Source organism: Vidua macroura, chromosome 2 (assembly GCF_024509145.1).
Source record: "Vidua macroura isolate BioBank_ID:100142 chromosome 2, ASM2450914v1, whole genome shotgun sequence".
Classification (NCBI taxonomy): Eukaryota; Metazoa; Chordata; class Aves; order Passeriformes; family Viduidae; genus Vidua; species Vidua macroura.
In genome coordinates this window covers 74,115,123-74,140,172 of record NC_071572.1, presented here as the reverse complement: position 1 = coordinate 74,140,172, position 25,050 = coordinate 74,115,123, and the positions used below count along the sequence as shown (strand labels likewise).

Sequence of the window (25,050 nt, the reverse complement as noted above, 5' to 3'; positions counted from 1 at the left end):
TATATGCAGATGGTACTTGTGAAACATAACAAATAACTTTAACATAGCATATTGAAAATATGCCTTATATATTTATGATAATAAAAAAAATTATAAAACCCTCCAAACATTAGTAAAAAGTACTAATCACATCTGATGCTTAAATTTTCAGTTTTGAAATTATTTCCTTGTAAAGATATAGTCATTCTTCTGTTTTCCAAATATGAAAATTTAAAGATTCAATCAGCTGTACATAATAGCAGACCTTGCAACTCTTGGACAGATTTTCTCCTTTATGTACCAAGACATGAGACATAATGTTTACTGCAAATTCCATTTTACTTGATAAAAGATTCTGCCATGCAGAAAGAGCACAAAAAATATTTACTTCTATGTCTTTTATTAATTAAGAGGCTATTTTTTACCACACATTTTAAATTAATAGCTATTCACAAAGCAAATACACTTGCACAGTTCCCTCTTTCTCTTTCTGTCTCACATGCCCACACACACACTCATAGTAACCTGTAATTGAGTTACAAAAGGAAAATAGATTTCAATTATTAGTAATAAATAATCACCAGTGCTGAAAGAAGAAAATAGACGAACATTGCAATCAGCAGTACAATGTTGATTAATGAGTGATTTGTATCCCTCAGATCACATCTGAAATCCCTTTCTTAAGCTAGAACTGTGGTGTTATGCTGGTTTGGTCTGGAGAAATTGTGGGGTTGGAGACCAGCTACCAGAGAGACCTGGTCCACTGTTTTTAACTTGTGCCTTCAAATTCAGGGATGGAAGATTTAAATATTCAGAGGAAAAGTTTAGAAACCTTATCTTACAAAAAGGGATAAACACAGACATGCACGTCACCTGGTCCCTATTGAAACTTGAATCATTTTGATCTTGAGAACTGAGATGCTGGCATTTAATTAAAAACTAGTCCTCACAATTCTCTCAAGCAAAGGTCAGAGCATAATCTGCCATAATTTATGCAAATTTTCAGTGGTCAGTTGTTTCATTGTTAGCTGATTGCACACTGAACATGAAATCCTATACAGCAACCCCAAGGTAATTTTAATATACACAGTTTGAATAAATAGTGATTTCATGATTACTTGGAATTAACAAAACTTGAGGAGAAAAAAGTGACAGAGAATCATATAAAAAGATTTTTTTAATTATTAAGGAAAAATAGTACAGAAAGCGACAATAGTCATAAAAAAGCCTGTATAAATGTATTTATAAATTAAAATGTCTCAGTGGAAGTGCACTGAAGACATATGCCTTAGACCACAATTTAAAGAAATAATTAAAACTTTACTTTCAATTTGTTTAACTCTTCATTCAATGGGTCATAAGATCAAAATACAGTTTATTCCGAAACTGAATAACATCTTATCTTTTCTTACAATAGAAATCATATTGGCTCACTCTTGCAGTCTCCCTGAAACCAAATTTTGTCAAATATTAATATTTCTTTAGAGTCCACTTTCTTCAAGTGATACTTTTACTGAAAAATTTCTGATTGACACTTCTCCAAAAGCATTTGGGCTCACAAGGCAGTAAATATATAACTAGCTTTTGGAAGGTTTTGACAAATACATTAATAAAGATAACACAAAGGTAAATACCACTCCAGATAACTTCATTTCAGATGTCTGTTTAAACCATTGTCAGTTTGAGATACAGAGATTAATCCATCTCAAAGCTCAGGTTTATCTTAACCACAAGATACATCTCATTTCTCTGAAACTCAAAATCCCTCCAGCACAGCCTGAGTAAGGAAGAAAGTGGTTTCCTTCCTAACTGCTTGCTTTCCTTCAGGCAGCCCCATCTTTTCCTTAGTACTCAGTGTATTACCTTCATCTCTTAACTCCATCTATGTTGTGTTTAAAGATAACGGCAATTCAAAGGCACATGTACTTACACAGCCCCAAAACAAGTTTTGAAGCAGCCTGTATTAACTTCAGACCACAAGACATGCATTTGGGTGTGCTTATCTTTCTCACTTGCACAGGTGTATGGGACTGACAGTCGTAAGACCCAGAGGAAGCCTTCAGAAATGTGTACAGCCTTCTGTACAAAAGAGTTCACACTCTGAATTGAAACAATTAGGCAAGTGTGGTTTGTCTCTTAGTTATCTTGCAGTGAGTGATGTACTTTGAAACTCTATTTATAATGTGCAGCAGTAAAGGTATAAATTTCCCACAGGTACAAAAGAACTGTGTTCAGAGGGATTGGAGGTGAAGATTACTGCTGCAAGCTGAAATAATGGGACAGGACAGTGTCCCGTGGGATGCATGATGGCTTTTGGATCAACTTTGGCTCTGCATTTCTGTCATTAAAGCCCACATGGGCTGAATCTGCATGAAAGAGCAGGGCCTGTACCTGTGATACCAGAAAACAGATCAAAGAAAGAATGGGTAGGTGCTGAGAGACAAGTGAAACTCTCCTAAGAATACATAGGGTCGGGAGACTCTCAATCCTGCAGATTCACAAGAACAGAAAAACTCAGAACATCAAGATTCTCAAGTCTCTCAAGGCCACAAGCACATCAGGATATGAGGTAACAATCAGTGAGTGTCTCAGTGTGAGACAATAACTGGGCATAATGTGTGAATTGTTATCCACTATTAATAATAACAGCATGATTCTACTAATAGCCTAACTAGTAAGAAGTGATCTAATAGACATTAATTGTGATCTTTTTCTCTCCTGACTTGAATATCAACCAGGAAAATTTGCAAATTTACTCATGAAACCATCACATCCTTGCTTGACTCTCTAGGACTACTACAGGCTCATTAATGGTTGCCTACCTGAGCCCCATCTGTACCTCACTAACCAATAAGTATTCCACTAATCCTGCTCATTGTCCCTTCACTGACCTACTTACTTTGCACTGTGTCAATCATAGTCTGAGATGTTGCATATCCTCAGGGCAGAGTTGGTTGTCAAGTACCAGATTAAAATGCTATATGGTCACTATGGAGTAAGGCCTTTCTGTCTGCTCTACAGCAATCTTCTCTTGTATTTGTAGCAAAAGGATTATTTATCTAGAGGGTCTGTTGTGGTAATTCCTGAACAATGGAGAAGGGATTTAAGGGGACCATTGGAGTCCCCAAATCGACACTTGTGTTAACGGAATGAAACACGCCCAATAGCTCCTTTCAGTAATTATGACCTTGGTCATCACTGCAGAAGTTTTCTGTCACCATTTTTACTCAGACCTAATTCCAGGGCCTTATTTTTCTTGTTGTTAGAAACTCCCTTGTGATATACTTTATTTTCTTTACATTATATAGTCCATGTTCTAGTTAGTGTTAACCCATCTCAAAATACTTAGAAGTAAAAGTTTGTTTTCTAGGCTGACAACTTTTTGAAGGCTCTTCATTACCCTTTGACTGTAAAATGGACTTTGTATTCCTCTGATCATCCCTGAAGATATTCTCTGTATATCCAACTCTAGCACATCATTTTGGTCAGCAAAGTACTGTGTTCAGTTTCTTAAGCAAAATATCTCAGAGTTATTCTGTTGTTTCCTGCCTGATTTTTCCAGAATCATAGCACCATTTTAGTCAGAAAATATATTAATGTCAAGTCCAACCATTAACCTAGCACTAAACCTAAGGACCTGCATCCCTAAGTGCCTCATCTACATATCTTTGAAATAAATCTGTGAATGGCAACTCAACCACTTTCCTGGGGAGTCTGTCCCAGTGTTTGACAATCCTGTCAGTGAAGAATTTTTTCCCAATATCTCACCTGAGCGTCCTTTAACACAATGCGAGGTAGCTTTCTTTCATGCTGTCTGTTCTAACATCCATGGGCACTGGCACATACCTGGCTACATGGACACCATGCCCATAAAAGAGGCTCTGGTCATCAAGGGCCTGTATGCTGAGAAACAGATCGTACTCTAAGGCTTCCTGGAGTGGGTTTAAAATGTCAGTGAGAATTCAGTTGGTGGACACCTATCAGCAAAGAATAGTGCTAAGTGAAACCACTGAACCTCACTATAGGAAGCGACATGATAATGGGATGCCTTACCTATCTCTCATTAGCACATCTGTAGTGGGATTTTCCCCACCCCAACCACATTTCCAATGGAGTGGCAGTAACTTTCTGGTTTTCAGACATCTGTATCAGGTAGCAGAAACAGGACAGAACAGCCAGGAACTGAAGCTGACAGCAAATTAGGCATGAAGCAAGGTCCTCACAAGAGTTGCAATACCATAGTACCTAAACAAGAAACCTTCAGAATAGGTCAGCAACAGCAGCAAGGTTAAGCCAGCAGTGTAGGCAATCCAGAAAAAACCAAGATCAAGCCATAAAGTCAAGTCAGCAGATCAGAGCCAGGTACCAGCAAAGTTCATGGCCAGACCCCAGCCTGGCTGCCCTGTAGCTTTAGCAGAGACCACAGGCAAGTGTCTGAGGTCCTGAGCAAAGAACAGGCAGCCTCTAGCCAGTCTCATCTTCCAGCCAGCCTCTGCTCTTCCTCTCATTTATTTCTGCATCAGTCTGACCCAAGGCTATCCTGTTGCAAAGTTACACAGAACTTGAACAAGCAAAGCCCAATGAGAAGGGGAAGAGGTGCAAAGATTGGTGCTCTAAGGACCCAACAGCATGGATGTTACTGAACTCGGGATTTTGGATAAAGGGCAGATAGATACCATCAGACAAAAGGAGGATGCTGTCAGTGTCATAAAGGGAAATGTGTGTTTAGATTGCTGCAAACAGCATTCTGCAACTTGTTCCAGTTGTCAGAATGAGTCAAGTAGCCACTGTTTAATTAATAGCATCTTTTATTTCCCTAAAGTTGCCATTCTAGAGTGAATGAGAGGGGTGTAGAACTACCAGCAGTGGTCACCTGAAACAAAAAGAAACTCAGCAGAGGAAACAGGAAAGCCTGTAATTCAAATCCTAAGGAAGATCTTTTTAAGACCTTCTGCCCAAAAAGTTATGACCAAATATGGAAGCCTTAAGCCTACCCCAAAGACAGAGAGGGTAACATTTTTTACTCACCAAACCACTTCTAGCGATAAACACCATTTCTGTTGATTGGAGTACAATTTCTTCCAATATGACAGGTAAGCTACAAATTAAAGGAATTTTCTTTGCCTTCTTTTCTTCTGAAGTGATTCATAAATGACCAGCGTTCTGCACTTTCATAATCCTTTTTCAGGTGAGAAATAACCACTTTGCACAGTGCTCTGCCTGTGCCACCAGTGTTAGTCCCACAGTAAGACAATTCCGATGATGACATCAGATACACAATCATCCTTCATATAAGGTCAAAAGTACACTTTTTGAATTTTATTGGAGGTTTTGCCTCCTTCAGATTGGAGATTAATCTGCTGATAATGTCTAAAAAGGTGAACAATATTTCTATTGGTTCCTTCAGGTAGCTCATGCTAGCACGTGAATCTATATATTTCCTCCTTTGTAGTAATTTGTGAGATACTGGAATGCCCAGCCAGAGTTTTAGCTAGGCTGTGCCTGGAGAGTGAAGTTTCATCCATCTGTGGTCAGGATGGCAATAAAAGGACTTCTTTCTGCTCCAATGCTGTGGTTGATTCTCCTCTCCATTCAGGTCTCCCTGGGTAAGTACATACTTTATTTTGCATAAGGCAGTGAGATAAAAAAAAAAAGTATGCAAATTTAATAGAAATAGGGTGTTCTTCTACCAACCTCTAAAGCAAAGTGACAAAATGGTGTTTAAATATTGAGTGTTCTGTCTTTGAATCAATCTCCTTGGTAATCCTGAGATAAGGAAGGGTAAGCCTTTTCTAAAAGTTTGGTATTTTACTCAGATATCAGTGACTGGCCATTCTCATAAGAATTCAAGTCCAAATTTTGTAAACAGTTTAGCTGTACTAAAAACCAGCTGGATATTCTTATTACTGTCTTATCTCTCCTGTTGAACTCTTTGTAGAGGCAATTAATGATTCCAGGTCTTTGTCAACACCAGTTAAAATGATGTAGCTCTACCCTACAAGTCCAGTGGAGTTTGGGTAACACTATATCTCCTCAGTTGTTCCTGTATATCTGAAGCTTTTCACTATTTGTCTCTCTGCACTTCTGGAGATATGTGTACATGCTTGATGCTGGTGATGAGAGACAGATTTGGGAAACTTCATTTTTTTCTCTCTACACATAGAGATGACATTAAGGCATTGTGGTGGTGGTCACATCCCCATATGATGAGAACAAGACTTCAGGGTTGATATTTTGCTATAGCATGGCCCTAGTCTTGAAGGTTCTCACCAATTGTGTGGATGCAGTCAGAGTTCACATGGCAGGGAACAGGAGGCACTCTTGACTTACATTTTCATAATATGAAATGTTTTTTATTTAGACACCTTTGTAATGACATTTTAGTGTCAACTGAGCAGTTGTTTAGTGTCAACTGAGCAGAAATGAGAGTGACTTTTCTGCCAACTCCTTGTTAACATCAGGGAACAGGAACAGACTCACTGGAAGATGCAGACAAGAGTAGCTTTACAATGACACCATCATCAGCACCCTACCACCCTCATCTCTGATCTGGCAGCACTTGCACTCTCCATGCTGCTATGGGAGTTCTGATGTCACCCAGGCACAGAGCACTGTGCAGAGCAGTGCAGGAGTCATAACTCTCCGTGAGTGAGCTAGAAATCTGTCCCTGACGGAGCCGGCCTGGGCTGGAAACCTCCTCTTAGAGCCTGGGGACAGGAATGCATGGTGCACCCTCATCTTTGCCTACAAGAAGAACTGGGTTTACAGCTGGGGCAAGCAAAAATCTCATGTCTTCTCAGCCAAGCAGAACACCAAACCACTGAATTCAATGAAGGTACTTGTGGGATGTGCTGTGGAATGTGAGGAAATACAAAATTGTACCTGTACGAATCATTAAAAATTCACAGAAGGGTGATTACAGCAAATGATAGCTTTTATTAGGAAATATTTAAATCTGTCAATTGGGTTATGCCTACCTCTGCATCCAGTCTTGCATGCTGTTACATGTTGAAAACAATAGATGTACAATTATTTAAAAATTCAAGTGCACAGAGGTCATACAGTTGAGTGAAGAGCTGTTTGCTTTATTCCTGGATATGGCTAATAGAAATTGGTTATCTGGTTTGTTTAAAAATGTATTAGAAATTCAACTTTTCTTAGAATCCACTACCCTTTTAAATGTATAAATATTATAGCTGAGGAAACTCTTTTTTTTTGGACTGTGTTCTTCAAATACTCTGGGTGTTGTTCTCCCGAATATCTCTCTAGAGACTTACAAGACTTATTACAGAAAGATGATGCCCCCCCGAGACAACATGTTGCAAGCACAAAGTGGTTTTCTAGTTACCTGAGGATTGTACTATGAATATGACTTTCTTACTCAGGAGACTTGAAGAGAGAGGGTATTTTGCAGAAAAAAATGGGTTTTGGAAGTTACCAATTGTCAGTCACTTGAATAACCACCTTTTTATTTTTTTTTTGTTTGTTTCCAAATTTAAATGAAAGGCAAGAAATTGTGAGGAAATCCAGCAGTGTTAGCAAAGAGGTAAAGCCTTTGCCTGTGTATGAGAGGTGATGATGTGTCAAAGCCACATTGTGTGTGATGAAGCAGTTACAGACCACATGAAGATGGAGGCAAAATTGCCTTCCAATTGGCTACTGCTAGCTTTTTACTCTGCAATAAGAAATGAAGCAATGGTTAGTTTTGGAAAGAAATGGATGCATTAGCACCAGCTCTTGGGTTAAGACTGACACACTTGCAGTGACTAAAGAGAAGAATTATATTTGTTTCCAAATGCAAAGAAAAATTAAATAATCTCATGTCACAGCAAGATGTATGATATGTAGAAACCCCTCTCTCTTTTGAGGAAGAGGGGAAGGTGATATTTTACATAAAGGATTGTTTTTAAAAAATCTTATGGGAAAACCCAAGGCTCTTAATGCAAATTATCTTTTGTTGCTTATCAAAAGCCATCATTGATAGGAGATGATCTTCCTGGGCTGTTTGCAAGATTTGCACAGCTGCACTGCTTTCCATCTACATCAGTGCCCAGTGCTGGGTCTGGATGAGTACTACAGGTTTCTCTTGGCACCTGGTCCCTATGACTATGAGTGCAGATCAACAGGGTCCGTGGCCAGGCATGGCTGTGCCAGCGTGGAACACAGATGCACCTCCCACATAGCACAGGCAGTGAGAGAAGGTCCAGGTCTGTGCTTAAATGGATATTGACAATTGGATCAAACCTGTTCTATAAATGTTTGTTTTAATATTCCATGGTGTGTCAGGTCTTGAAACAGTAAAAACTTGTGACCAAAGTTATTAGGTTTCTTATGCGACTGTCCTGTAAACCTCCTTTAGCTATGTCGTCAATCCAAGTAATCCCCCAGGCCCAACAGAAGTTGCCAGCCCTCTTCAGGGATTTATCTGTTCCATAACATGCTGAAATGCAAATCTGATCAAACGGAAGACAAAAGTCAGACGTAGTGGCCAACTTCTTCCTGTTTCCTTTGCATGTTTAGCTTGTAGTCTGTCCTTAACCTGGGAATACAAGAGTCCTGCATGTAGTTTTCTACTATTTGATCTTCTACCCATTTCATAAGTATCCTCTTTCATGCTTCAAACAGCAGTGCCTTTGATCCAGCTGGTAGTGGGGCTTTTAGTCCAAACAGTCACACATATGTAATACCCACATACAAATACATACCCGCACACACCACAGCTGTACCTGGCTGCCCACACAGATGGAAACATGTGATATGTGACACATTTTACACAAACATAAACAGCAAGTGGCCTTACAATTATCTATCTTAACTTCTCTAAGGCCTTTGATGTGGTCCCACACAACAGCCTTGTCATTAAATTGGACATATGTCAGTTTGTTGGATGGACTATTCAATGGATAAGAAATCGGCTGGATGGATGCATCCAAAGAGTTACAGTCAATGGCTCAATGTCCAAACAGAGATCAGTAACAAGTGGTGTCCCTCAGGGGATGGGAACTGTTCAAAATCCTTACTATTGATATTGGTAGTGGGATTGAGTTCACCCTGGGCAAGTTTCCAGAGGACACCAAGCTCAGTGGCGCAGACATCGAGGGAAGGAATGCTATCCAGAGGAATGTTGACAGGCTTGAAAAATGAACCTCACCCCATGAAGTTCAACAAGGCCAAATGCATGGTGCTTAGGACAGCCATCAGGATCAGCACAGACTGGAGGATGCATGGCTTGAGAGCAGCCCCATGGAGAAGGACTTGGGGATACTGCTGGGGACAAACTGGATGTGATCCAGCAATGTACCCTTGCAGCCCAGAAAGCCAACTTTGACCTGAGTCTTCAAGTAGACCCCCTGACCTTATCACCTCTCCAGTAGGTGGCCTGGCCCCTCTGATCCCTCTGGTAGCCAACTCCTCCAGCTACCTCACTCCCAAAGACACACGAAGTTGGCTTTCAGGCCAATTAACTCACAGGATAATGAAGCGTGATCTACTGTAGCAATCACACACTAACAGGCAGTCCCCTCACCCACTCCAGTTGCCAGTGTTTATTGTGGCAGGCTTTGTGAATCACAAAGCAGGGACATTACTTGGCATTTCCCAGCCCTGATAACTCAGTGAAAGAGAAAGTTTGCCTGTCATTAGGAATAATTTACATTTTAGCAGTGCAGTTAGCTCAAACTTGTAAATATTGACATAACTCCTTGCAAAAAAAAAAAAAAAAAAAAAACGCTCTTTTAAGTTGGGCTATTTAGAAAGGTGAACCAAATAAGTCTGATGTAAGAGTAAATTAAGAGCAGTAATGATCTCATTAACATCTGCAATAGACTATCATGATTAAGCTCTGTCCTTTCCATATCCTTGCTCTGTCTGAAGGCACTGATGAACTGAGGCTGTCAAATGGAACTGGCCCCTGCTCTGGGAGAGTGGAAGTAAAACATGAGGAGCAGTGGGGAACCGTGTGTGATGGCGACTGGACCATAAAGGATGCTGAGGTTGTCTGTAAGCAACTGCAGTGTGGATTTGCTGTTAAGGCCCTAAGTCGAGCTCATTTTGGACAAGGAACTGGACCAACGTGGTTGTACCGAGTTGATTGCCGTGGTGACGAATCTGCTCTCTGGAACTGCTCACACACAGGATGGGGTGTTTTTACCTGCCCTCATTACTTTGATACTGGAGTGATCTGCTCAGGTAAGAAGTGATTCAGCCTTGTATAATAGAAAAAAATATGAGCCTGGGATCAAACTTTGTCCTAGTTGGATAAAGCCAAGTACTCCCTCTACTCATCCAAAGCAAGTTGCTCTAGCATTTAGTCTTCTGCTGACTATGAGTGCAAGCCTGGGCACAGCAATGACATCATATGAGCATATTAAATTACATAGAACAAGAAAAAAAAAAAAAAAAAAAAAAAAACAAAAAAAAACACCACTATTTGTTTCTACCACAGCTCTCCCAGGTAACAGGAGAGCAGTACTGAACTTGTCTTTGACCAGGAATGGGGGTTGAAAAAGCAGGTGTAGGTAGAGAAACAAGAAAATGCAATGTTATGTCATATAACTGACATTCTTCTCCAGATCTTCAGGTAGGCTAAGACAGGACAGTCTGCAATGGCAAAAAAAGACCAATATCTGTTTGGCTGCTTCCTATCCAAAATGTGCATGGTTTTACTCTTTGGAAAAAGAACCACTGCAAGAAGTTTTTCCTTCCCAGCTTCAGGACTTTACATTTGTTGTTTTTTGATTTTTGTAAGGTTCCTGTCAGCCCACTAGTCTAGTCTGTCTGGATCTCCCTGAATGGCAGCTCTGCCATTGTGGTGATCTCCCCACCCCTCCAAAATCATAAGAGTGTACTCCATCACTACCTCCAAGAAGATAAGACACTGAGCAGAACAGGCCTCTGGAAAGACCCAACAAGTGATATTCCACTTGCTGACAGTCTTCAGGTAGAGTGCAGCTCACTAATGACTGAGCTGACCATTCAATCAGCTGCTTAACCATGTTGTCCTTCCATCCAGACAGTAACATCCTAGTTGTTGGACATAAGAATATTGTGCAAGATAGTGTTAATGGCAGTGCTAAATGTGAGGTAAATGACATGTGCTGCTGTCCCCTCAGCCATAAATCCATTTTAATCAGAAAAAGCATTACAGTCCCACAGGCATGATACATGCTTGATAAAACCATGCTGACTCTTCCCATTTATCTCCTTGTGCCCACAAATGAGTTTCTGCAAGTCCCACTACATAATTTTTTCGAGTACCAAAGTGAGGCTGGTCAGCCTGTAGATCTCCAGACTTTTTAGCAATTTTAGCAATTTCTGAAACTGGGTGCAGCATTTCCTGTTTCCTCTTCCTGGGGTGCTTCAGCTTCCTATTCATTGAAATAAAGAAGTCTCAAGGACACACACTAGTAAATTACTATTTGTCTGTTTATGTATTTGGGAATTGCTACTTCTCAGTCATTGGCAGATGTTCAAAGCTTCCTTCCTTCTTTCCCAAGGATTTCATATTTTCACATACTGAGAAATAAGCAATCTCATACACCATTTTGTTCTTTATCAGTGTTATACAGGAATTACCCCAGTCACATTTCAAAAGTATCAGTGGTCCTCAGAGAAGTGAAATGTGTCTTGCCTATTAAGGTACAAGATTTATAAAAATATGTCAGTGCAACCAACCCTTGATGCTGGATTTCTTGTTTTTTGGGTTTTTTCCAGGCTTCTCTGATCTGCGTCTGACTGGAGGGGACACTGCCTGCTCAGGACATCTGAAAGTAAAGAAAGAAGAAACTTGGGCCACTGTCTGTTTCTCACACATTGATTTCAAAACTGCCTCTGTTATATGTAATGAGTTAGAGTGTGGCCAGGCTGTGGATACCTTGAGAGGAACTCACTTTGGAGACAGACATGAGCTGATCTGGCAGGAAGAGTTTAACTGTGTAGGGAATGAGACTCACCTTGCAGACTGTCCCAGGAATATACACCATACTAACACGTGCTCTCATGATGCCACTGTTGTGTGTTCAGGTGAGACTTTGGACTGATGGACATTATTCACCAGTGTCCTATATGTCTTCTTCCTGTTAACCCACAGTTCAGAGCATCTGTACACTTCTGTGGTCCTCAGGATCCTTGAATGCTTTGAGCCATTCAAGAGGGACCAGAAAATAACAGAGTAGTTCCACAATGCCTCATTCACTCTACCGAAACTCTGCATCTAACATGGGCTGTTCTAATCGCTACCACACAGAGATCTCAAAAGGGCTGTTATTTCTTTTATGCTATTAGAAATATGCACTCAATGGTCCTAAGAATGTTCTACACATCCTTCTCTTATAAATAAAAGGAAAAATGGCCAGAGCAGAAAAGCAGGAATATTGAGACATTAATTTATTTCCTGTGGTGCCAGTGTGTATGTTAATCCCTGCCACTTCAGTTAATTACAGAACTGGAAGAGGTACCACATCTCCAAAAGGCTGAAGGAGGCACAAGTTACAAATGCAAGTTATTAAAAATAAAAAAAATTGCCAGAGGCCTAGATGACTTTCATTGAGACTGGAAGGTAACCCTTAAGAACTTCACACAGTCATGGCTGCAGGGGGCTCTGAATACAGCTGTGTATTGCCACACACTTGAAAAAGTGAAGATTAGGCCTAATAAACACAACTTTTTTCCTGAGGCCACAGTTCTAAAGGGGCAAACTAAACCTGGGGCAGAGCTGCTGGCAACAGTCTGACACAAAACAAGCCTGGAACAGGGCTGGAGCTCATGTCCGTTTCCCGTCCACAGGGCTTCTTTCAAAGCAGTCTGTTTCAAGACTGCTTTGGACACTGTGACCAGTGGCAGCCAAACACCTCAGTTAAGGCATCTAGCAGGCCTTGGCTCCTGCCTCTACCTTGCAAGAGTCTTAGCTCAGAGCTGAAACCCTGGGCTCATCAGGGGTACAATGCAAGGACAAGGTAAGGGTAGAAGGTAACAATGTGAGAAGACAGAAGGACTGCATGGGGCTGGCAGTAGGACACCACAGTGCCATCCATGCCATCCTTAATTTATTGTCAATATACTGATGGTTATGGCCTGTGGTGTTCAGAGCCTTGCTCTGGGGCATGGATGAAAGCTGAGAATTCCCCACTGCAGTTTCTGTTTACCAGGAAATGTAACATGGCCAGCTACTGGGAGAGAGAGTGATAGCAGTTGCTCCTACCCTGAGTTCCTCACATGCGAGGCAGTGCTGAAACTGCCTCTGCAAGAGAAGATGTTGTAAGGTAGCAGCAGTATTGTGAGGGGAGGAGAGAGCAGAGCAAAGAGGAGACACTGAACTTAAAGACTCAAATTCTTTTAGTCATATAGTGCAGGCTACAACATGGACAATAGTGACTTTTTTTCAGAGCTGGTATCCTGTTCTAAGATGCTTTCCAGTAACCTGAGATGTGTGAGTGCTAGTTTCTGGCAGATAGAGAGAGCTCTCTTACAGTTTTCAGTGCAGTAGCACAAAAACCCAAAAGTAACTGCTAAGTTCCTTTATTCTTTCTTCAGGCTACGGTGGGTACAGGCTGGCAAATGGCAATACCACATGTTCAGGGAGAGTAGAGCTTCTTCACGGAGGCACATGGGGAACCCTGTGTGACTACCTGTGGGATTTACCAGCTGCCAACATCCTCTGCCAGCAGCTAGACTGTGGAGTTGCACTGCTGATACCAAGTGGACAGTCCTGTGGGGAAGGAAATGGATCTGTCTGGAATGCCACATTCAGGTGCCAGAAGAATGGCTCACTCCTGAAAGACTGTCTTGTGCGTGCTCTGGGTCAGGATGAATGCCCTGCTGGAAAAGAGGCTCATGTGGTATGCTCAGGTGAGCAGTGGAAAGGTCTATGAAGAGAACTGAAAAATTTCCTTGAGGAAAAATATGGACTCAAAATTCAGAGGGCATATGTGGAGTCAGGCTCTGTCTTTTGACTGCTGCAGCAGGAGTCAAGGCTGCACTTCAACTATACCACAAGGCTGCTCTCTCTAAAATGCTCCTAGTGTCAGGTAGCAGCAAGAGCAGGGCTGCTGCACAAGCCAGGATGATCTGGGCACAGAGGCTGAGCACAGCACAGGCAGAGTCCTTGCCACCAAGACACAATCCAAAGCATCTGCACAGAGGACAGAGGAAGGTATTGGTAATAAGGTCTATGAGCAGTCCCAGACAAGCTGAAGCAAACAAAGAGATGTAGGGTCTGGCTGGAGAGAACAGCCAGGCATAGCATGAGGCAAGACTGGAGACAGTTACACCTGTCATGTACTTGTGGCAGGGACTGAATTCCTGGTCCAGGTTTAAGTGAGGACTTGGACCAGCAGTTGAAGGATGCAGAGCTGTAGGCCCTCAGTGATATTGGTTTGAAAAATTAAGGTCTATTGGTTAACCCAAAGCCCTAAAACCTAGTGCCCTGATTTTAAAAATTGCAAATCCTGAGTTCTAGCTATTCTTCTCAGTAAAATAGGTTGGACTGAAGTCTAGTTATGAGTATGGAAGTTTCTAGTTATGATATGACCCAGTTAAGTATTTTTTACTACTGAATGATAAGGAAAACTCATTCCTGTTTCCCAGTCACTTCCAGGTCCTGCCCCTGAGCAAATGTAACACTCCAATATTCCCTTTCTCTTACATTCAGGATGTCCAGGGGGCAGGCTGGTGAATGGCACTACGTGCTCTGGCATAGTGGAGATTCGCCATGGAGACACATGGGGAAGACTCTGCCACTCCCACTGGAATTTGCAGGCTGCCAGTGTCCTCTGCCATCAGCTGAACTGTGGCTATGCAAAATCAATCCAGATGGAAGATGGTTTTGTGGATGGAAATGGGCCTGTATGGAGAGATGCTTTTCACTGTAAAGGGACAGAGTCCTGCCTATGGGATTGTGTTCAAGTGACTTTGGGCAATCCAACCTGTTCAGCCAATGAAATAGCCACTGTAACTTGCTCAGGTAAGTCAGGAGTGGCCTTTTATGGGTGGTGCAACTTCAGACCAAAGCAGTGCTGGTGATCTCACTGATAGGATCTAGTCTTTGAGGTGACGAAGCCTTTCTTGCTTCCCCTTGCAGGCCCTTGTGTGCATGAAAGTAAACAAAGTCTTAACAGGGGCAGTCTCCTTAATCAGTGGAGGGAATTAATATTTTGCCAGCAGAGAAATTTGTCTTTCATAGCTTTCCTGCAAGTTATTTCTACTGCAGTGAGATAAGTAGATGTCACTCAATATATTTCCCAACTCTTCTGAGCCCAGGTCTTGCTGAATCACTCAGACTCTCGGGGGGTGAGAGCCGCTGTGGTGGGCGAGTTGAGATCTCCCTCCATGGTGTGTGGAGCAGAGTCCTGGATGATGACTGGGACATTAGGGATGCCCATGTGGTGTGCAGACAGCTCCAGTGTGGAACTGCCGAGAAAGCCTATTACCTTCCAAAGTCTGAGCGAGGCATGGGTCTTGTTGGCCTAAGGAGTGTCCAGTGTACTGGAAACGAGACTCAGCTGATGCTCTGCAACACCTCTGATTATCAAACAGTGCCAACAGGAGTTTCTGAAGACGTTGGTGTGATTTGTTCAGGTGAGTCACTGTGTGAAAGGTACAGAATGTTTCCTAGGATTTCTCCAGCCCGCGTTGTGCTGTGGTGTCACAGATCTTAAGGTGGAATGAGTCTGAGCTTGTTGATAATTAAGGAAGCAAGTGTAATTTATATAATACTTTCTTCATCTGAATTTTTTACAGAATTATCTTCCAGAGTCAAAAAGAACTATTAGAACACAGAAGCCATAAGAACACTAATTTGGCTATGATTGCCAAGCATTCTTACTGCCACTTGAGAATTAAATAGCTTTTATTTTGTGACATTTCTATATTTATACATACTTGCAGCTATTCTACAGAATATTGCAACTGTTTCTACTTTTCTCTGATTTTGTAACCCATCTGTAACAGGAAGAGTATCTGTCTCCAACAAAATTAGTATAGACAGAAAACAGGTTGTCTGGCTTTCTAAGATAAGGCGGTATGATTATACACTTCTTGCTGGCAATATCTCACTGGAATTATTCAAACATTCACCTGGTGCAGGAGTAGACCTTTTCCTTATGCAGTTTTAGCCTCACAGGACTTCTGCCCAAGCAACCATAGCAGAAGAATTGGGATGTAACATGAACATGATGTCTTAAAATTGCTTTAAAAATATTGCCATTATGCTGACCTGTGCATTATAGTTGCATGTTGACAGCTGGATTTTCTTCTTACAGGCAGCAGACAGATGAGGCTGGTGAATGGAACAAACCGCTGCGCTGGGAGAGTAGAGCTTTATCATCATGGCATCTGGGGCACCATCTGTGATGATAGCTGGGATCTATCAGATGCCAATGTTGTTTGCAAACAGCTTGGATGTGGGCATGCCATCGAGGCATTTGTCTCTGCTCATTATGGTGAAGGGTCAGGGCAGATCTGGCTGGATGATGTGAATTGCACTGGGGCTGAATCTGATCTCTGGGCATGTCCCTCTAGGGCGTGGGGCCAGCACAACTGCCAACACAAAGAGGATGCTGGAGTCCTGTGCTCAGGTGTGTTTGGAAAACCCTTTTCTGAGCCTGTGGGTTCAAACAGGAGGGTTGTATAAAAGGGAAGTCAAGAATAGTGGGGACTTGCTTGGACAGCCTCCTCTTGTCTTGATGACAAAGCACGGTTGGTCAGCACATCTTCTTGGTCCTACCAAGATGCAAAGGATCTACAGAAGCCCATATTATACACACAAACAAATACACACACACTACACTGTGGTGTAGTGGGATATTTGGGGGATAAATTTAAGGAGTTTGTAAAGATTTCCACAGCAAGGGGCTGTGTGCTCCTTCCAGTCAGTTACAGCTGGCTCTGAAACCAATGGCAACAGCCCACTGTGCACTACAGCATCAGACCATTCAAGTAGCTTACAGTGAGTCTACTTATGCATATTTAAGACAGAATGGCAGCAGCAAGAGAGAGGAGAAATGAAAGAGAAGTGGAAAAAACCACAGATGACCCTTGAAGGGGGTTAGGGCCTGTTAGGGCCCATGTTGGAGCAAGAACAAAGCCTGAAAGGAGTGCAGCCTCTGGAGCATCCATGCTCCACAATACAGGTAGAACCAATACAGGTAGTTAGCACTGTAAGAAAAGTGTTATTACACAGGCAGGAAAGAAACATCACAAGAAGTCTGTGGCACTAATTTCATTTTTATGCCTTCACTTCCAGATTTCCTGGCTCTGAGGCTGGTGAATGGCAATGACTGTGCTGGGCGTGTAGAAGTTTTCTACAACGGGACGTGGGGAAGCGTTTGTTCCAATCGCATGTCCCTGCGCACCGCAGCAACCATGTGCAAACACCTGGGCTGCGGAGACGGAGGAGGAATAGCAACGGACTTCCAATACGGCAGAGGGTCTGGGCCCACGTGGCTGGACCACATTGAGTGCACTGAGCAGCACAGCTCGCTCTGGCAATGTCAGTCAGACCCCTGGGATCCTCAGTCGTGCAATAACCGAGCTGAAGAGACCCACATTACTTGCACTGGTAATCAGAAATGTATTTGTATATGGCCAGACACGTACATTAACCTATGCATGCACAAATGGACATCAAAGTAATTACTTTGTGTGCACTTGTTATCTGGTGTATATTATTTCTAGTTTCATGAAAATAGCAGCAACATTTTTTTTGTCTAAATGAGTAAATTAAAATTACAAGATTATCAGAGTGCTGTGTCCCAGTGAAATCCTAAGGAATTCCCTAATAGGATGGTGCCATTGCATACTTTTTAATGCAAAAATGTATGATACACAGTCAGTCTGTGAGATCTGAGCTAGGATGAGACTTCCCAAGAGGTCCAGAGCCACGTCTATGTTTCTGCAAGTAAGGAGGTATATCTGTGTGGCTATACACATAGCCATGGACAAGTGTACAAATCAGTTTGGTTCTAAAGGTCCATTTCTAATGCCCGCTCTTAGGACAGTATTTCACACCTACGGGTATCAATGTCTGTATTCATATATATATATTTAATGTAATTAAAATGAATTCTACATGACATTCAGATATCCTGAAAGGGATTGCAGCTGCCTCATGAGAAGAAGGAAAGCATAACCATCAGGAAGATTATTACTCACAGCAACAGCCAAACAGCCATCCACCAAGAACTAAAGAGGCCATACATATATTTCAGGAAATAATTAACCTGATGGTTAATTTTCAGGTATTTTATACTCCCTCATTTTTTTTTCAGAGAATAATTAAATTATTTACTTCATTATTTAAATTCTGCAGGAAGAAAAGAAGCAACATCTCCAGCTGCATTTGCTGAGTGTCCAAATTCCACAAGTTGTTCAGGTACCTCCACCTCTTTGTTTTTCCTTACTGGTCCTTGTAGACCTTCCTGCTGTTTCAGTAAAGCAGAAGGTTTCTGTGTTTTGCAGACAGAGAGAAGTTACGAGTCGTCGGAGGAGAGGATGAATGTTCAGGCAGAGTGGAGATGTGGCACCAAGGTTCCTGGGGAACAATCTGTGATGATGCCTGGGATGTGGCAGATGCCAATGTTGTATGCAGGCAGCTGGGCTGTGGATCTGCTGTGTCTGCTCTGAGTGAGGCTGCCTTTGGGGAAGGAACTGGTCCCATCTGGTTGGAGAAGGTGCACTGTAAAGGAACAGAACTGTCTCTTTGGGACTGTCCTGCCAAGCCTTTGTTTGGCAAAAACTGTGATCATAAGGAAGATGCTGCTGTGAACTGCTCTGGTTAGTGATTGGTCCTTTATTATACAGGTCTGTGAAGGAGGTGGGTAGGGGAGCATTATGTCAGCTGTACTTCCCAGTGACTAGCCCTTTTATAATTTTGACTGCTAAAACATCACAAATTATATGAGGATGTTCTCCTTATATTTCACAATTGCCTCTTCCTTAATCTGGACTCACATTCCTTTTGCAGGTGTGACAGAAACAACAGCATCACCAACGAGAGCAGGTAAATTCTTTCTCTCTCTTTTCTTTCTCCCATCAAATGACAATTTAATGTCCCTAATACTTAACAGATAAAGCAGCAGTTTATTTCAGCTCATCAGAAAGCACTTCCCACAACCTTTTATAAAGGAACACTGAGTGGCACCACCCCCAGCTGCTGAATTTTATCTGCTTGAGCAGGACCCATAGCAGAGCAGCAGGTGCCCTGCCTCAGCCTGCTAGCTGGGGCACAGCAAGGGGCTGCACAGGAGCAGCCCTTTGGGACACGTGGTTCTCTACCTGTTTCCTCTTCGTTTCCACTCAGATCGTCCCCGCCGCCCTGCCACAGGCAGTACGAGACTTTCACTGCCTGTCATCCTCTGCATTATCCTGGGGACCCTCCTCTGCCTGGTCCTTGCCATTCTTGCTGGGCAGATCCGACGTGCCAGGGCACAGCAGAGAGGTGGGTTTCTCAGGACTGGTACAAAATGCCTCCTTTACATGGCCCCAAATGTTTAGCTGGCTGGGGAGGCAGTGGGGATGGGTGACTGAGATGGACTGAATCTGTTGACACACTGAGATTTTTCATTTACTTTCTGGCAGTGAAAGAGCCCAGAGGTGCTTATCCTCAGTCAGCACCTCTTGGTGCCTTTCTAAGGACCAACCAGGCCATGTAGACCCCTGTAAGGCACTTCTCCTTTTCAGGACTCCAGCCTGAATATAAGCAGAGACTGTGAAAGTGATCATTACCTTTTACTTTCAGGCTCCAGACTATCCTATGACCCCTTCTCTGAGGCTGTCTATGAAGAGATCGATTATAACCTGATGAGGGAAAAGCAGAGTGTGACTTTCCTCTCAGGTCTGTGTGTGTGTCTTGCTTTTCTCAAGGGAAAGCTCCTCCTTTCTGATCCCAATCTGATACTTTGCAGCTCCCAAATCTATTGGGAAATTTAAAATTCCTGGATTTGAGGAAAGGAGTTTCCTGCCCAGTGGACTCTGTCAATTTCTTTCCTCAGGACAGTTTGTTTTGTGCAGTGCTCACTGCAGCCACAGACCATAGATCAGTATAGGTTAAACAAACAAACAAACAAACAAAAAAAGCCTTTTGCTGCAATTATTTAAAGCAGGAATAAAAAAGGGAATAATTACATCTCCCTCACAGCAGCTGGGTCCCTGTAGGTTTCCTCCCGTGGATTGCTTTTTTCCCTTTGTGGCTTGCCTCCCACATGATCTATGAGAGGTGTTATGGGGCCCCCTGAGGGATTCTTGGTTATTCCATTGTAAACCTTGCAGAAGTAATACTGACTGTCAAAGAACATGCTGGACTTGGATGCTATTAATGTAGCCTGCTCTTTTTCTCATGGTGCAGTTTTAGCACTTAAGGAGAGTTTAATCTGGTATCATGCTCTTTCTCATTTGCCTAGATTCTTATTCAGAGAGCTCAAAACCAAAGGAGCAGTTTTATAGACCAGACAGTGATGAAGAAAATGGTCCTGGAGCAACTCAAGGTAATGTGAGAAAGGGCTTGAGAAGAAAAAATGAAAAAGATCCCAAATCAGGGTAACTTTTAATATCCAAAGCATTATGAGTGATTAAGACTTTCATTTTATGTCCTAGTGATATTTCCTTGTGATGCAAAATCTTCTGTGTAACTCTTGTGGTGGAAGAGTGTCATACAATCTCATATACAAGTGCTACTTTTCTCTTCTATATGAGACATTCAAAATAAATGTTTGCTGGTAGTTCTGCAGACACTTCACAGGCTCCAGTCACATGAATCCAACAATGTGACAGCTGCTTCTCCCAGACATTGCAATCGTAATAGCTTGTAAACTGTTGCTTCATTTCTGAGACAAACGGGGAGAATTAAAACAGAGGAAAGGCATATTCCAAATACGAACACTGGTGTACAATTTGAGCTGATCAAGGGATCATAATCCAAGTGATCTGAAGAAAATACAGATTCCTAGCTGTGGGGCTTGCCTGGGGGGTACATTTGGGGTTTTTTGTTTGGGTTTTTTTGGGGGTTTTTTTGGGTTTTTTTATAATTTGAAATAGTTGAGGGAGAGGAAGTGTTTGGAGAAGAACTGAATTTTCCTAGAGCTGATCAAAATGCTCTGTTAGCCATTGCCTGGTGTCCAAGAGATAACTGCCAAAGGCACAAGCAGTTTTGGACCTCAGTTGCCCATATCCCAGACCCTGCTGCTGCACCATGTCTTTATTTTCTACTGCTTTTCTTATATTAAAGACTTTTTTTTAAGTTAAAAAACAAATTAAAAGCTTTCCCTTACTTGTTTTGAAGTGCTTATAGAGAAGACAATTATTCTAAATAGTTTCTCTTTCTCTTATTCAGATTGAATATTGATTTCTAGGTAAAAAGTGAAACAGGAGTGCTTTGATTTACTTTTCTGTTTATACATTTATTATTGGTAAGCATATGTATATACAATAAAACTGTGCACACTAATACTTGCTGAGGGATGGATTCCAGTTAAGTACAGACATGTCAGTATTACAGTCCCGTGTTGCTAGATTATCAGCTACTGCTTTCCCTAGTGGAAGTTAATACCTGTACTGTTCCAGAAGACTCTCCACTGCCTGAAAATACCCTGGAAGATGGCTATGATGATGCAACAGAAGCTCCTGGACCTAGAGATGCTTCTCTTTCTGAGCAGAATGAACAGGAAATCATTGGGATCCCTGAAGAAAGTGACAGAAACAAGGATTCCCAGACAGGTGAGGCTAGAAGAACAGTGCTGTTCTGTTACATCCAGCTAATCTATACCTCTGCTCTGGTTTCCTTACAGCCATAAAATTCTTGCCTGTGGCTGACCCAACCTAAGTTTCCACTGCTGCAAATTAAAATTGTTACTTGTCATTGGAATGACCATGGGGACAGAGAGTTGCAGTCGTCTTTGTAACAGTCTTTTAAGTACTTGAAGACTGATAACAGTTTGTTCACATACCTATCCTCAGTTATGTTTTGTATTTTGTTTCTCTACACAACCATAACCTAAATTAGTCAACTTCTTACTTAGGTCTTGAGGATGACACTCTGCCCATGATGTGTCTCCACTCAGTCCATGTCAGTAGGTCCATATCTTTCAAAAATTGCTTCAAACCCAAAACTTTACATTATTTCTTTACAGCATGGTACTGAGATCTTACTAGTGTCAGGTAGAGCAGAAGGACCAGCTCTTACAGCATATCATCCTGTTTATGGATGTTAGTGTGATACTTCCCTTTTTTCCAACGACATGACAGTCTTGAGAGGACTCAATGTCTGATGCAGCTTCAAATTGTGCTCTGTAAACTACTACATATCATTAGACATGGATTTTTCAAATTATGCAATTGACTTTCTCCCTTCATCTGTAGTCTCTTAAGTGTCCTTATTAGATCTCATTCTATATCCATGGAGAATGGATTCAGCTAAGTTTTTAACCTGTCACTAAATTTTGTCAGGCCCATATAATTCAGTGTGAATTAACAACAAATATTTAAGACAGACTTTTCTTTATCAGTGCATGTAATACAACTGTGGAACAGCTGATCTACTACTCTTTGGGGTAGTGATAAATATTTCTGGCCTATTGAAGATGTGAAAAAATAATCAAAATACAGGACTCAAAGTAACTAGAGAGACATTAAAGATTTTTTTTTTTGAGCCCATGAATATATTCCTTTTAACATTGTGTATAAAGCTTGATCCTTGGATATGTATACACACTGCAGAAGGCAGAGTGACATAAGCATTTCTCAGGTCCTTCACAGTCACTCCTATCTGAGGTTCTAATTTCTGAAGGAGACAACCAGCAGCTTCACAGCCACACAGAGGTAATACCTACAGGATGTGCATTTATCTATCTCAGTGTTCTTCCCTTCATGTTTTCAGACTGGATTCCCAGAAACAGGACCTCTGAGGCTGAGAGATCCTCATCCCCTGCTCTTGAAGATACAGGCTATGACGACATTGAAGAGCTGGGGCACTGATAGAGACTTCTGAGCTGTATTGACTTCTTCTGGAAATACACCACTGCTCATAAAATGCTAATCCTGTACTAGCAGAATCAGAAAAACCTGCATTTAAGATTAGTTTGCATAAGTTTAGGTTATTTCCAAAGAGATTACATACATGAAAGATAAATAAGCATGGCTGTTAAGAAAATCTTTCAAATCTCTCTTATAATTTCTTGTTGCTAAGACTTAGTGGGCCTTTTTGATTTTATTTTTAAATACCTTCTTTTTTTTTTCTGAGTTGATTTTAAAATTATGATATTTTCTTATTAGAAACTGTCCAAAGATCACAAATTTATGCTTTTCCTCCCTGATATATGGGGGTAGCTTCTGGGAATTATTTGGAATGGAGACTGAACTGCAAGAAAATCATCAAAATTCTGTTTTGACCAAGTCTTTGAGAAAAGAATTCTTGCTGATTGCTTCCACAGTAACCTCAACAATATCTGACAGGTGTGCTGCAGGCATGCTGTGAGGCACAGAAGGAGGGAAACACATACATCCATGGGATTTAACTGCATCATGCAATCTACTTTTCCTGGCTAACAGGAAAACTGGGAAAGTAGAAAGTTTTTGCAAGGAATAGTAAAAGGCAGCAGAAACCAACAGGGGCAACAAATTCTATGCCAGAAAAAGGTGTAGCAAGCTATTTATCCCTGTCAGAACTATCTGCACAGGACAGAACTTCTCTCCAGGTGTACCAGGCAGTGACCAGGAAGAAGGAATCTCTGGAGACTCATAGATGGCAACAACTGATGTCACAGGCATGATGCAGTTGAGCTGAGTGACTGAGGTATATAATCCTCATTGTGACTAAGTGGACTGATATTGGGAATGTGTTAAAATTTGTAGCCAAACTCTTATAGCATTCTTCCTGCACCTGAATGGCACCTGCACAAGGAAATTTTTAGGATAATTGGAGTAATTGGATTAAAAGTGTATTAACAATAAACAAGATTAATAAAAGATGTAAAATGGCTTAACTGTGGGATCTATCAGGCAAAGTTTCTCTTCTAAGGGATGAAAACAGATGCATACAGGATGAAATCCTAGAGAATCAGGCTACAGCTGAACTCATTACAAATCTATCTTTTAAACTTTTGAAAAAGCAGGTACAAAAGGAAGTTGTTTGTGAGTGGGGTTACAGGCAGCAGTGCTTGTTGCAGTCTGTGTAGCCAGCTGTGTTGGAGTCACCTCTGTGTGTACAAATTTATTTCTCTGGGGCACACAGCCTCACTACTGCCTGGACCAGCACTTGGGAAAGCAGCAGTCACATTCACAGGCTCCAGTGGCCTGAAGAGAGGATCCCACAGACCCCAGAGGATGCCTGAGGCAGAGACTTATTGCAACTCTTTGAAGTCACACTCTGCAGTATTTTTGAGCCCTTGAGAAAAATGTAAGGCAGGGTTCTCCTTTGGAGAAATCCTACCAATTCTTCTAAATGGAATTTTTATTCAGTCCTTTTTTTTTTTTTTTTTTTTTTTTTTTTTTTTTTTTGCTACCAATATGCTTGGTAAAGTCTTCACACTTAAGTTTCCCAGCTCTCTCCCAAATATTTTCCTAACAATTGGCTCGCTGCCCAGTACTCAGGTGTTAAGAAAGACTTCAGGGAGGGGTCACAAACTGTTGTTGGCATTCAGGTTTTTCATTCTTGAGCTAAAGTTACTCATAATTCAGAAAGCCGCTTTGCTAAAAAAATCAAGATTACAGCCAAAGGAGGGATCCAGGAGCACGTTCCAGATAACATCCAAGACTAAAGTGCGTTGCTGCGGTGGAGAAGGAACCGTGGCAGAACTAGAGCGTTTTGCGATTGCAGAGCTTCTGTGGGATGGGCAGGGGAGGAAGTAAAGGTGGAGAAAAGGAAGGGCTTAGGTGAATGGAGGAGGAACAAGTGTGGCGAAAATGGAGGGTAGTGGGATTAAAGGGCCAGTGGCGCGTAAATCGTTTGCTGATCCGGCAAGGACGCCGTGCTCCCGGGAAAACACGCTGGACTACTCCGCCGAATCAGCTCCCGGGTTCCCTCCTCGGGAGCTTGCTCTCCCCCGGCCTCGCCATGGACAGGACACAGGCTCCCTCCCGGCCCCC

General features: G+C 41.9%; 1 protein-coding gene and 1 long non-coding RNA gene across 3 annotated transcripts; one reads left to right on the top strand and one right to left on the bottom strand.

Moving 5' to 3' along the window:
- Window positions 1-5,515: 5,515 nt before the first annotated feature.
- LOC128803562 (antigen WC1.1-like) lies at window positions 5,516-23,944 on the top strand. Its single transcript, XM_053970653.1, has 16 exons — window positions 5,516-5,585; window positions 9,853-10,167; window positions 11,692-12,000; window positions 13,510-13,824; window positions 14,627-14,938; window positions 15,235-15,552; window positions 16,236-16,550; window positions 17,219-17,533; window positions 18,284-18,346; window positions 18,433-18,747; window positions 18,938-18,973; window positions 19,274-19,415; window positions 19,719-19,817; window positions 20,389-20,456; window positions 21,532-21,684; window positions 22,844-23,944. The coding sequence occupies exons 1-16, from the start codon at window positions 5,516-5,518 to the stop codon at window positions 22,939-22,941; spliced, it is 3,243 nt and encodes a 1,080-aa protein (XP_053826628.1). The 3' UTR covers window positions 22,942-23,944.
- LOC128803589 (uncharacterized) lies at window positions 11,386-15,488 on the bottom strand. Of its 2 annotated transcripts, XR_008435763.1 has the most exons (3): window positions 15,405-15,488; window positions 11,931-12,053; window positions 11,386-11,741 (listed from the first exon to the last, which is right to left on the bottom strand). It is a non-coding gene; the product is annotated as an uncharacterized LOC128803589 (long non-coding RNA). The 2 variants fall into 2 exon arrangements; XR_008435764.1 differs by lacking the exon at window positions 11,931-12,053 and having other exon boundaries at window positions 15,405-15,484.
- Window positions 23,945-25,050: the final 1,106 nt, after the last annotated feature.

What these genes read in the sequence shown, in the direction of transcription:
- LOC128803562 (XM_053970653.1), top strand. Translation starts at nt 5,516, where the DNA reads ATGGCAATAAAAGGACTTCTTTCTGCTCCAATGCTGTGGTTGATTCTC. An exon ending in CGTTGGTGTGATTTGTTCAG is followed by an intron (nt 15,553 to 16,235) that starts GTGAGTCACTGT and finishes TTCTTCTTACAG; the next exon opens with GCAGCAGACAGATGAGGCTG. An exon ending in TGCTGCTGTGAACTGCTCTG is followed by an intron (nt 18,748 to 18,937) that starts GTTAGTGATTGG and finishes TTCCTTTTGCAG; the next exon opens with GTGTGACAGAAACAACAGCA.